General features: G+C 44.9%; 1 protein-coding gene across 1 annotated transcript in view; it reads left to right on the top strand.

Annotated features, from left to right (window-relative positions):
* The first annotated feature begins 10,302 nt into the window (after nucleotides 1-10,302).
* Nucleotides 10,303-13,754, top strand: part of NUP133 (nucleoporin 133) — a 31,685-nt gene continuing 28,233 nt past the window's right edge. The window contains exons 1-3 of the mRNA XM_010707018.3: nucleotides 10,303-10,548; nucleotides 11,535-11,653; nucleotides 12,391-12,494. Coding sequence (XP_010705320.1) covers nucleotides 10,364-10,548; nucleotides 11,535-11,653; nucleotides 12,391-12,494 — 408 coding nt within the window. The 5' untranslated portion in view covers nucleotides 10,303-10,363. The remainder of the gene's footprint in view (nucleotides 10,549-11,534; nucleotides 11,654-12,390; nucleotides 12,495-13,754) is intronic.

Here is a 13,754-nt window from a genome sequence, read left to right as displayed (position 1 = left end):
TGAGGGGCGAAGGACACGTGGCTGGAGGCAGCGATCCAGGAGGAAGAGCGCAGCAGCTTGTCCCCGTACCAACTGCAGAGTGGGAAGTTCTGCAGGAACAAGTGGCCCAGCTCCAACATGCCTTTCACTGCGTCAGCAGCTGGAAGATGTGCAAAAGACCAACGAGGTAAGAGCAGTGACTGATGTATTTAAATGTGAAACAGATGAAGTAGAAGAAAAGGTCAGGTGGACACTGAAGTAGAGCAGTTCCCAAAGGCATCTGGCGCTTCTAGAATTTACCAGCTATGAGCTACTCGCCTGGAAGGCCCTCCCTCAGGTTGCCTCTGTTTTCTTCCCTTTCTGCTGCCATTTGGCAAGTGCTGTATCCAAGCCCCAGTGAGGGTCGGGCGATTCTCCTCTACCACTTTTCTTCCCTTTGCGGTTCACTCAGAAATATGATCTAAGTATAGGAACTGGTAAGCAAAAATAAAAACGCAGGCTTTAGTTTTTTACCTTTTGCTTCACACTCCTGTACCATTGTTTCTCTAGAGAACAGTTGGACAGCTGCAGCAAGAACTTGCTGAGGCTGTTGGAAAGCAGCAGATCACAGAAGCATCCCTGAAAACTTCTGCTGACTTAAGTGACTCACTGAAGAAAGAAAACTCCAAGTTGCAACAGGATTTGGACCAGGCTAATGCCAAGGTATGCGACATCTATGAACATGTTAAATGAGGCAAAGCTGTTAATTTCTTCCAACGAGTGCAAGAGAAGAAATAAGCTTAGAACAAACATAGGACACTGTTGTTTTTCCACTGCATACAGGTGCGTGACCTTTATGCGCAGCTGGAGTTGGAGCACTCAAAGTTGCTGCTGCAAAAAAGGCAAATGAGGAGCTGCGAGTGAAGGAGGCTGCTCTCAAACAGTGCTTAGAGGCTGTGGTGGAGGATTATAAAATATCAGTGTGGATTGAAAAGAAGCGTAAAGAAAAAATGCAAGAGAAACTTGCCGACAGTCTCAGAAAGCAGTCGGCTTCAGAAACATCTCTGAAGCGTTCTGAAGATTACTGCCGTTACCTGGAGAACGACATCTTGATGCTGAAGGAAGCCTTGGACAAGGCTAATATTAAGGTATGCAATGCTTGTGAGCATGTTGGCATACGTTAAGCTGTTCTTTTCTCCTAAATAGAGCAAGAGAAGAAATAATCTGAAAATAAGTGCAGAACACGTTTATCTGAAAGCAGTAAAAGAAGTAAAAGACACGTTATTGTTAATGATGGTTTTCCTGATCAGGGCATGATCTGATCTGAAACAGCAACAAAGCCATCTGCTTTCAGCCACAAGTAAGAGGCAATCCCTTGCTGCAAAGGGGCGGTGAAAGCTCTTACTCGGTCCCTACAGTACATTACTCTCCTTGCCTCCTCCCCTGTCAATTCACAGAACACAAGCAGCTTCTTGGGGAGCTCATTTTCAGGCTGAGGGGCAAAGCAGTGGCATGGGAGCAGCATCCAGGGAAGGAAGAATGCAGCAGCTTGTCCCCCTACAAGACTCGCTGCTGTTCTGATGCCTTTCCTGATGTTGTGGCAGTACTGTGACACTGCAAGGCACGTCCCCACAGAGGGTCTCAGAGTTCAGCTGCTCTGTTTGCAAGTTCTCTCAATCTCAGCACCAAAATGAGATCTTTGTTCCCTGCTAGTGGTGTTCGTGACAAACAAAAGTACCCTCTCGCATTTTCCCTCCACGCTGGGAGGACATTAGCAGAGGTGTGTGCAAATGAAGAGAAAAGGAGCCAGCCTGGTTTGCGATGAAAGCACCGGCAGAGAACAGGACAGCTCTCCTTGTCCACTGCCCGCTGGTGCCACTGTAATTCAGGATGAAAATATCAGTGCCTGCTGTTTTCCTCCCCTAGAAACAATTTTAGCTCAGGAGATGGGTACCATGCAAATCTCTTGCAATGACTGTTGCTGGGATGCAACCTGTTTTCTACCTTTCTTACTAGCTGTCTCCAGGGAGGTCTGTGGCAGGAGCATTACCTCGCAGGCATGGGTGTTGCATAATTCTATTGAAGGAGTCAAGTGCCCTTGCCTTGGAGCCATTCTTTATAGAAGGGTCAAGACTGCAGCAGTCTTCTCAGCAAAGATTAGAAAGTCGTACTTGCTTTAGAAAAAACGCACTTCTTTTCCTTGGCAAAAATTACAGCCTCAGTGCATTACGCTAGGGACTGCATCAACACACGCATCTGAATGAGTTTCCCAGAATGTGGGGATTTTAGAGCGCTCTGATTAAGGGAGATTGTTTTTTCCACTGCACACAGGTGTCTGAACTGACCGTACAGCTGGAGGTGGAACAGGAAACCTCGCTGCAGCTAGAAATGAAAAATCGGGCGCTGCAAGACCTGGTCCACCAACATCGCCCACAGGCCACTGCAGCGGGCTGCAGCCCATTCTCACAGAATGGAAGGCGGCACGAAGAAAGCGCCCCAAAAGAAATGGGGCCGAAGCGAGAGCCCAGCCTCTTTTTTCCGGTAAATTGATGCGCCATTTCTATCTGTATCCACACCGCGTCGATTTGTCGCTGTGCTCACTGCTTTTAGGAATTTTCTGCTAGACATTTAGTTCTTATTGTTAGTGCAGTGCCTCTGGCTTCCTTGCAGGGAAGCTGGAGAGCTGAAGAGGGATGTGTGAAAGTGCCTCTGTGTGTGTGTCGTGTGATCTTGGTGCATAAGAAATAGGTAGCCTTTTCCTCATCCCCTTCCTTATAGAGTTGGAGGTGGCTCAATACTAGCTTTCACGTAAAAACAGCAGAAAGAGCAGGTACGTTTCTTTCTGAGATAAAAATAACGGAAAGACATTTAGTCATTTCTGACTTCTTTCCTGAGTATTGATGGTAGGGAGGAAGCATGGCTCCTTCATTGAGCAGGGCTATCTTGTTTCCATTGGGTATGGGAACTGGCTGCAAGGAGACATGGATGTGGCACTGTCTGCCTCTTCCTGTTTCTTCAAGTTGCATTGTCTTCTTCCGATGCAGGCAGCCTCTCAAAGCAGGCTAGAGGAGATCAATGCCGAAGAAGAAACGTTTAGAAAGCAACAGAGGCAGAGAATTGCAGCTCTGACATCAGAAATGGAGAAAGACCAAAGCATGCATCAGGAGAGCCTGCGGCAAATAGCACACTGGCAAGCAGAGCTAGACTTGTCAGAAAACCTGTTCCAGGTGGGTGAGGACATTAGAAGAAGCCTTGCAAATAAATAAGGCAAGTAAGTGAAAACATTTTCTTCCTTTTCTTGGTGGTGGTGTTGGTTGTTGTCATTTGTTTGTTTGGTTGGTTTTCCCTAAAATAATACAGTATTCCTCCTCTTGTCATGGCTGTTCTACCCAACATCCGTGGCAAAATCAGCACATGTCCTGATGATAGAAGCTTGGCCCACAGATGAATTTGGCCTCCCTGCACATAGCCACATAGCCCATTCTGCCCATATATACCTCCCAGAATAAATGGACACCCCTTCTAGACATCATTTCTTCCCCTCTGGTCATCCCCATCATCCCCTGCCTCCATTGGCCAGTATTAGCTGGAAGCAGGAAGAAAGGCTGCCTGGAGCTACTGTGGGCTGTTAGCACCTCTGTGAATAAAGTTTGCTGCGTCTTTCATAGCAGTCTTGATTCGGGGAAGAACTTGCTAGTAAAAACCGTAGCACACAGGAAAACAACATTAAAGTACCTATTAGCAAGTGTGTGCTGCTCTCTCCCTGTTTGCTGTCAGTCTGGAACACGTTGCCAAGAAAAGGCCCATAGGAGTGCAATAGGAAATGCACACAACTGAACATGCCTTCTGTCCCTCTAAGTGCAGTGCTTGCGTGCACTGCATGGATTGCACAGATCAGGAAAATCAAGGACAAGCCCCTTTGGAATCTGAAGTCATGCAGGTGACAGTCCTCTGGATTTATAAAATGCTTGCCATTGCATCCTCTTCTGAGCTGATTTGCTGAAGTGTTGACAATTTGTATTCATTACTTTTGAACAGGCAGAGGACAGCACAGATAGAGTATTAGCAGCAACATCTGCCCCTCTCAGTCTCCCCAACACAGATGGAGTAGCAGGGGCAACCTCTGCCATACTCGGTCTCTCCAAAGCTGATGGAGCACCAGTGGCAACTTCAGCCCAGATCGATCACTTCAACATGGGTGGAGTAGCAGAGGCAACTTCTGTCCCACTTGATCTCTCTCACACAGATGAACTAGAATTGGAAGTTTATGCCTCATTCGATGACACCTACATGGATGGAGTAGCAGCGGCATCTTCTACACAGACCAATCTCTCCAATACAGATGGAGGAGCAGCGCCAACTTCTGCCCCTCTCGATCTCTCCAACATGGATGGAGAAGCAGTGGCAACTTCTGCACTGATCAACCTCTCAAACAGAAATAGAGTAGCAGGAGCAAATTCTGCCCTGCTCAATCTCCCCTACACAGATGGACTAGAAGCACTAGTGTATGCCCGATTCAATAACTCTTACATAGATGGAGTAGCAGCAGCAATTTCTGCCCTGTTTCAGTCTCTCCAACATTGATGAAGAAGCAGAAGCAAATTCTGACCTGCTCTGTCTTCCAACACAGCTGGAGAAGCAGCGGCAATTTCTGCCCCATTGGTCTAACTGAAACCTTTCAAAGTCACTCAAGCTCAGCAAATGATGTGCAGGGATTTAAGAGACAACTTGAGCAGTGGTCTTTCTGGGTAGAAAACCCCTTCTGTGCCACACTTTTCCTCTTTGTAGAACTGCGTAATCTTTGCTTCTCAATAAAGTTCCTCCATCTCAGCATAACTGCCGTTGTGAATGTTTTCTTCTAAGGGTAAGCACTCTGAGCTAGTCCCATTATTCTGTAGCCTGTTTTTACAGAATTACAGTAATACAGAATGTTTGCTTAAAAGAAAAATGTGCATATGGAGCCTGGGAAGCACTGCTGCAAATTATATAGATACCAGTACCTTGATATTTATTATGATTTGTTGAGGAAAGTAACATAAAACGTAACAACGATGTTACATACTAATGGCAGTTGCACAATCACATTTTGTACAACCATATGCAAAATGACCTGTGTTCAGTGTTGTTTCCTGGCAAGCACAATTCCAGGTATTGGCACTGCCAAACACTGTGGTGTTGGTGCTTTTGCAGCTGGTGGTAGTACCCAGTCCCATCGGATCATGGAGAAGATCCAGAAGTTTTTCCGCAGATTGAGAAAGACATGGACAAGGTCTGTGCCTGCTGGTTTCTGTTCACAAGGGCACTTAGTTGTGCTTAAAAGCCTGGTAACACCTGCTGGGTGTTGCTTCCTGGTAAGCACAATTACAGTAGGAAAGCATGGAAACACAGCTCTGTTGGCACTTAGTTATGGAGTGCCCTTTTCCTAGCAACTCCCATACCCAGGAAGTGCAGGGAGATGTTCAGCTTAACTGTTCCAACAGATTGTTTTTAATAGACATATGTTCCTTTCCTTGTCTCTGCAAATGCTTCACAGTGCACTTAACTGTTAGATTGATGTTCTGAGTAAAAGCATAGCGATAACCCGGTGTACACTGCATTTCAAAATATCTGCTTTACATAATTGTTGTGGTTTTGTGATTTTTTTGTTGTCGGTATTCCATGTCATAACATCATGTAAAGCAGTGGGAATTAAAGAGTTAATGTTCTGGTTCTGTGGACTGCCTTTTTTGGGCATTTCCACTTCTCGGAGGGGAGGAGCAGCATTCCCTGGCACACTTCATGCCCAGAGAAAAAAAAAGATGGAGCTCCTGGCAGCACACCAGCCTCTCTGAATCTCTCTCTCTCTCTCTCTCACTCTCTCTCTCAGACTGTTTCGCAGCCGAGAAGCACGTGGTTCCCTCTGCGGCCTACAGCTTAAGGTCTCAGCTTTGGACACACTCTCTCATTTTGTTTGATTTTGTTGGATTTAGTAAATTAACATTCCTCTTCAGATCACTGCCACTGCTGTGGGTTTTTTTTAGACCCATCCAGTACCTCCCTGCCCTTCCCCCCCCACTGCTTTCTCTCTCAATCTGCCAGCCTGGGAGTGCCCTGCCTCATCAGTGAAGAGGCTGGGCTGGATGGCCATAAATGGTTAACACTTTTTTTTTTTCCTCTCCTCTCCTCCCCTCTTTCTGCTGGAGAAGAGCTCTGCAGAGAAGGACCTGGGGATCCTGGTGGACAACAGGTTGGCCGTGAGCCAGCAGGGTGCCCTGGTGGCCAAGAAGGCCTGTAACCTCATTACTGCTGGCCTGAACTATTAATAAAGGGTAGTAAACAGAGGGGCATATTGGACTTGTGAGTCTTCTAGAAATATCCCTGACCTTGGCCCCATGGAGGCATCACACTTCCCTGTGGGTAGGGTCAGGCTGACATACAGAGCCCTCCATTTCTCTCAGAAGGGAGTTGCCTACAGCAGCGACCTTCTTCTCTTTCCTGAGAATGGCCCTTTGCATTTTTCTCAAGGGACGTTTCCCTTCCCCGATGTAAATGTCCGCATTTACTCTGTCAGCAGCTGGAAGACCAACCAGAAAAGAGCAGTGAGTGATGTATTTAAATGCGAGACAGACGAAGTACAAGAAAAGGTCAGGTGGACACTGAAGTAGAGCAGCTCCCAAAGGCATCTGGCGCTTCTAGAATTTACCAGCTATGAGCTACTCGCCTGGAAGGCCCTCCCTCGGGTTGCCTCTGTTTTCTTCCCTTTCTGCTGCCATTTGGCAAGTGCTGTATCCAAGCCCCAGTGAGGGTCAGGCGATTCTCCTCTACCACTTTTCTTTCCTTTGCGGTTCACTCAGAAATATGATCTAACTATAGGAACTGGTAAGCAAAAATAAAAACGCAGGCTTTAGTTTTTTACCTTTTGCTTCACACTCCTGCACCATTGTTTCTCTAGAGAAAAGTCAGACAGCTGCAACAAGAACTTGCTGAGGCTGTTGGAAAGCAGCAGATCACAGAAGCATCCCTGAAAACTTCTGCTGACTTAAGTGACTCACTGAAAAAAAATAAATCCTTTCAACAGGATTTGGATGTGGCTAATGCCAAGGTATGCAACATCTGTGAACACATCAATATGCTCATTTCCTCCAACTAGTGCAAGAGAATAAATAAGCTGAAAACAAATATAGGACAGCATTGTTTTTCCACTGTATATAGGTGCGTGACCTTTCTGCACAGCTGGAGTTGGAGCACCCAAAGTCGCTGCTGACAAAAAAAGGCAAATGAGGAGCTGCGAGTGAAGGAGGGTGCTCTCAAGCAGCGCTTAGAGGCTGGAGTGGCAGATTATAAAATATTAGCACAGAATCAAAAGGAGCCTGAAGAAAAATGCAAGAGAAACTTGCCAATAGTTTCAGAAAGCAGCTGATTTCAGAAACATCTCTGAAGCTTTCTGAAGATTACTGCCATTACGTGGTGAAAAACATCTTGATACTGAAAGAAGGTATACTGAAAACAAAGTTAATGCCAAGGTATGCAATGCCTGTGAGCATGTTGGCATAGGTTAAGCTGTTCTTTTCCCCTAAATAGTGCAAGAGAATAAATAATCTGTAAAACAAGTGCAGGACAGATTTGCCTAAAGATATTAAAAGTTACATTATTGTTAATGATGATTTTCCAAACTACAGTGTGATTTGATCTGAAACAGCAACAAAGCCATCTGCTTTCAGCCACAAGTAAGAGGCAATTCCTTGCTGCAAAGGGGCGGTGAAAGCTCTTACTCGGTCCCTACAGTACATTACTCTCCTTGCCTCCTCCCCTGTCAATTCACAGAACACAAGCAGCTTCTTGGGGAGCTCATTTTCAGGCTGAGGGGCAAAGCAGTGGCTTGGGAGCAGCATCCAGGGAAGGAAGAGCGCAGCAGCTTGCCCCCTATAGACTCGCTGCTGTCTGATGCCTTTCCTGATGTTGTGGCAGTACTGTGACACTGCAAGGCACGTCCCCACAGAGGGTCTCAGAGTTCAGCTGCTCTGTTTGCAAGTTCTCTCAATCTCAGCACCAAAATGAGATCTTTGTTCCCTGCTAGTGGTGTTCGTGACAAACAAAAGTACCCTCTCGCATTTTCCCTCCACACTGGGAGGACATTAGCAGAGGTGTGTGCAAATGAAGAGAAAAGGAGCCAGCCTGGTTTGCGATGAAAGCACCGGCAGAGAACAGGACAGCTCTCCTTGTCCACTGCCCGCTGGTGCCACTGTAATTCAGGATGAAAATATCAGTGCCTGCTGTTTTCCTCCCCTAGAAACAATTTTAGCTCAGGAGATGGGTACCAAGCAAACACGCAAACCACTGTTGCTGGGACACAATTTCTCTATTCTCTACCTTTCTTACTAGCTGTCTCTAGGGAGGTCTGTGTCGGGAGCTTGTATTGTTTAGGCTGGAGCAGACTCTGGAGTGACCTTATTGTTCTCTAAAACGATAGAGGTTGTAGTGAGGTGGAGGCAGGCCTCTTTTGCCAGGTAAATAGCAACAGAACAAGACATAACAGCTTTATGATGCACCATGGGAGATTTAGGTTGTGTATCAGGAAAAATTTCTTCTGAGAAGGAGTGATGAGGCATTGGAACATACTGCCCAGGGATGTGGTGGAGACACTATTCCTGAAGGTGTTCAGGAAGTTTTTTGGATGTAGCACCCTGGCACATGGTTTAGTGGGCATGGTGGGAGTTGAAGGTTTGACTAGATGGTCTTAGTGATCGTTTCCAATCTTAATGATTCTATGATTCTAAGAGGGCACAGTCTGCTTTTTTATTATTAAATAAAACCACAACCTTGAAGAGCATGTTGTGGGCTGTTGCTGGCTGTGCTCAAAAGCTCTGCTCTGTGCTATTTGTTTTACTTAAACTACTGTTAACAGTAAGAGGCTCAGTTCCATGAATGAGGATTCTGCTAGTGTACTGCAAATACCAAATGGTACTCAGAAAAGCTTCTGATCACAGGTAAAGTCCATTGAACAAGTCAGATCAAACTTATCCAACATCTCCTGAGTGAAAGGCCAGAACTTTCTTGCAACTAGTAGTTTTTAAAGTGCCCTTGCAGTACATTATATAAAACCCCTCTCTTCTATGCTGCATGCACTGGTGTGCTACTTTGGCCTAAACGTATCCTCTTTGTATTGGAAAAAAATGAAAATGATTCCCAAACATTTATAAATAATTAACTTCACATGCACACAAATACTTTTTTTCAGAATCTACTACTAATTAATGCATTTTACTCTGATCATCTTAGTGGTCTTCCTCTTGACCGTCTCTAAGAGCTCCCTGTCTTTCTTGTTTTGGGGGCCCCAGATCTGGCCACAGTACTCCAGATGGGGCCTCAAAAGGTCAAGAGTAGAGAGGGACAAATTGATTTTACTAATTAATTTTATCTTCTTACATTACTTACATTAATCTTATTACTTAAGCTACTTGTTAAGCTATTTATCTTAAATGCAGTGAATGACTGGCAACAGTGAAGTTCTTTTAACTTGGGTTGCAAGCAGTTAATTCAACTTTTTATTTTAATCTTCTGATACCAAGATACTTAACTCTTTGAAAAGGGAGTGGATTCCTATTAGTGGAGTAATAGAAAAGAATATCAAGTTTTTGCGAAGGTAAAGACTGAACTGGCTGAGACTACACTGCTCGATGTTTCCAACTGTCTTGAACTCAGAGAATTGCTGCCAATTGCTTAAGAAATCTTGAACTCATGATGCTATGAGACAGATCAGTTAATACTGTGACCTGCTGGGTAACTCCATTTTGACGAGCAGGAGATTTCTCATGAATACGCTGCAGACCTTCTATGCACACCTTTCTCTGAACACCTGCACAGTGCCGAAAGGCACACTCAGTAAAGTTTGCTTCCTATATACCACTCACAGTATATAACCAATTAATGAGAATTTTGTCTGCAGATGATGGAATCTGAGCTACCACTATCTTTACAAACTAATTTCATTCCAAAACAGGCAGGCAGCTATTTGCAGCTGGTCTGCCTAAGCAGTATTTTTACACCATTTTCAATCAAATGGCAAATCACCAACTGTGAGCTTAAATGCTCTCTCTTTAATCAAACACCGCGGTGGGAAAGAACGATGGGTACTTTCTGAATGTTTATTTATTCATTCAGTTCATTTTAACTGATTGTCTCCTCTGACAACCTACATACAGCTCAACTTCTTCCCTGAGGACATCGCTACGGACCTTCTAGAAACGCACGCGGACACCCAACACAGCGATCAGTTGCCCCCGGGGTTTCCCCGACTGCAGCCCAGGGGCTCCCTTCCCGCCCAGCCGGGCGCAGAACAGTGACGTCATTCGTCGGCGCCGCCGCTGTTCGACGTCATTCGGGGGCGCCACGCGGGAGCGTCCGCTCTGCCTCCGCTCCTCTGGCCATGTTCCCCTCGGCTCCCGCTTCGCCGCGGACTCCCGGCAGCTCAGCCCGCAGGGCCCTCGGCAGCGCCGCTCCGAGCCCCCTGTCTCGACCGGGCAGCAGGAAGAACCTGGCCGTGGTGGCGGCGGCCGGCTCTCCCGGGCTCTTCTCCCCAGTGGCTCGGAGGAGCGGCTCCCTCTCGGCTCGGTGAGTGCGGCTGAGGGGCGCCGAGCCGCAGCGCAGAGTCTGGGCAGGGAGCTCGGTGCTGCAGTAACAGTAGCGGGTGGTAGAGGTAATCAGCAGTCGGGCCGGCGATGGAGAAATCCTAGATAACGCCGCGCGGCCAGTGAGGTGTTCCCTCCGGGTGCTCTTACAGTTGCGCTGAAGAGTTTAGACATCAGGACAGGTCCTGTAGAATGTTGCCCTCTGCTGGAGGGAGTAAATCAGCCTCTGTTTTCTACTTTATTTTTGTTTATTCCGTTCTTTTATACGTAATTCAGGCCACAATAAGAGTTTTCTGCCTGTCTATATGCTTGATTTATTTAGTGATATTCAGTAAGGAGCCTTTCTGAAAGATGCAGTAAATTCACGTGCCCAGTATTGTCTGGATTGTGTTGACTGAGATCTTTTCTTGGTAGGATATTTGGTATCATCTCATGTTACCCAGTTCTGACTGAAACACCCTATAATTGAGCATTTTGTGCTTCCTGAATAATGAACAGCTTTGGGCTACCCCGCACTTAAAAGGCTGGAAATTTACAACGAGAATGACTTCATCCTTCATCCCATGACCATCAGAGATGTTAATTATTTCTTGGAATTTTTGCCCATGTCCTTGGAATGTAATGAATATGATCTACCTTTAAATATGTAGTTGGTGTGCATGTTGGTTGAGCGATTCCCCATGCATCCATCACTGTAATAATACCTGCTTGACGGAACTCAGTGGTGTGTCAGTTTACTTTGTCAGTTTTCTCAGCTTTATTCTACTAGAGTTTAATATAAAATGCTGCAAGTTTGATATGTTCTAACCCTCTCTTTTGAATATGAGGGTTCCTCAGATGTGTCTGAAATAGAGAAAGGAACAGGAAGACAAAACAGAATCATGAAAAGTGTAGACATCTGAAGTGAAGGACTGTTGGAGTTTCTGAAGAAGCAATAGAGAACTAATCACAACTTTTGTTTTGTTTAAGAGCAACTCCCACCAGAGTTATACAGCATCCCTCAGCAAGTGAGACTGTTAACTACGATGTGAAAGCTTTTGGATCTGCCCTGCCTGTTAAGGTGATGGAAGCCCTGAAAAACGCTGATGGTAAGACAAGTAAAAAAAAAAGTTAAGGTGGTGTTGATGCCATTTAAAAACTGACTGCAGTGGAAAATGAAATGCCTGTGATTTTGTTAGAATCCAGCATGCTTAACTGTAATTGCAGTTATAATAATACAGGCATATGGATGCGTGTAAGCATTGCTCAGATACTGACTTGTTTTAATTCTCTTGTTTCCTGAACTGGTTGTTCCTTCTTTTATTATTTTTAATCCACGTGCTCTGAGCCATTAAATTAGATACACAGTCAGTTAAATTAAGCTTCAGCTCTCTGATGATGATAAAATCAGTGGATGAAAATAAACAGAAGCGATGGCTTGATATCAGTTCTAAAACCCCAATAGTAGAAACTGTTTTCTCAGTTCAATAAATTACTTAAGCTTCATTTATCTAGCAGAGATAAGAGAAACCAAGGATGTTGGTTACAAAGCTTTATAATAGCTTTGTAAAATTCTTCAGCTGTTTTAAAGATGATTTTCATCTGCAATGATTGTCCAGCTTCTAGAGTAGTGCTGCTTTTCGCTCTCAAAAGTTGAGGATTTGTCAAATGGATTTTTTATACTGTATGTATTAATTGGTATCTTAAATATGTGGAAGATCTAACATGGAATTTAATTTTGCTGCAAAAGATGCTCTTTGTGTACGAGACTGAAGGTGAGTTGATTTTCAGCTTACTGTGTATGGTTGTAAAATATTAACCCTTTGAAAAATTACTTTCTGTGTAGCTGATGACCATCTGAGTGTTCAGGTGGATGAAAGCGGATGGGCCTGGCTAGTCCATAAAGAGAGGCTGATTATTTGGAAGATTGGTCAGTCTCCTGTTGCAAAGGTAAATGAGAGACTAAGATGAAAAATGTGTATGTTTGAGCTAGTTGGAGAAGTTAGCCAGTTGTGTTGCTTTAAATCAAGGCTTCTTTATAACTTGAAGTTTGCTTCTTCCACCAACAGCAGCATTTGGTATGAAGTCATGCTAACAGCAGTAATTCAAGTTTCTGGCTGAGTTTAACTGCTTTGTATTTCTCACTTCATTTCTAATTGTCACCTTAACATCCAAGTGGAACTTCTATATTTTAATGTGTTAGCCTTGATAAAGTTTATGCCAGTATTTTGAAATGAGTTGGTATCTTGCATGTTGGTTTAGACACTCCCAACAGTGACTTTGAAGTGAGTTTCAGCAGTGTTGAATATACATTTCCTTTAGCTTTTCTTATGTCAAGAAAAATATGTTTTTCTCTGGGAACATTTTTCTAACAGCAGCACAGTACGTAGCAAGTATGTTCAGAGGAGCCCTGTAGTTGCAAAATCTATATCTTCCAATTAGTGCAACATCTGTTAATTATAGAGATTCTCCTCTTAATGTCAGTGCAGAAATGTCAAGCATTCTGGTACTTAACAGAGGTTTTTTCAGGGATTATTGTTCTTCTGATTGATATGTTACTTTTCTTAAGATAGGAGAATGTTGTCCCTCCTCAGCCTTTCATAGAATCATACAATCATAGAATGGTCTGGGTTGCAAAGGGCCACAATGATCATTTAGTTTCAACCCCCAACTATGTGCAGGGTCATCAACCAGTAGACCAGGCTGCCCAGGGCCACAGTTTTCTCAAGTGCTTTCTATTTAATTTGTTCTGCCGTTTTGTTAGTATCTTATATTAATCACAGAACTGTAGGGGTTGGAAGGGACCTCTAGAGATCATCGAGACCAGCCCCCCTGCCAAAGCAGGTTCCCTACACCAGGTCACACAGGTAGGCGTCCAGGCGAGACTTGAATATCTCCAGAGAAGGAGACTCCACAACCCCCCTGGGCAGCCTGTTCCAGTGCTCCGTCACCCTCACCGTGAAGAAGTTCTTACGCACATTCGTGCAAAACTTCCTATGCTGCAGCTTATGTCCGTTTCCCCTCGTCCTGTCTCCACGTACCACTGAAAAGAGACTGGCCTCACCGCTATGGCTGCCACACCTCAGATATTTATAAACCTGGATCAAGTCCCCTCTCAGTCTTCTTTTCTCTAGGCTAAACAGACCCAGTTCACTTAGCCTTTCTTCATAGGGGAGATGCTCCAGGCCCTTCACCATCTTTGTGGCCCTC

Source organism: Meleagris gallopavo, chromosome 2, assembly GCF_000146605.3.
Source record: "Meleagris gallopavo isolate NT-WF06-2002-E0010 breed Aviagen turkey brand Nicholas breeding stock chromosome 2, Turkey_5.1, whole genome shotgun sequence".
NCBI classification, from domain to species: Eukaryota; Metazoa; Chordata; class Aves; order Galliformes; family Phasianidae; genus Meleagris; species Meleagris gallopavo.
The sequence above is the reverse complement of the archived record's forward strand: the minus strand, read 5'-3'. Positions and strand labels throughout refer to the sequence as shown.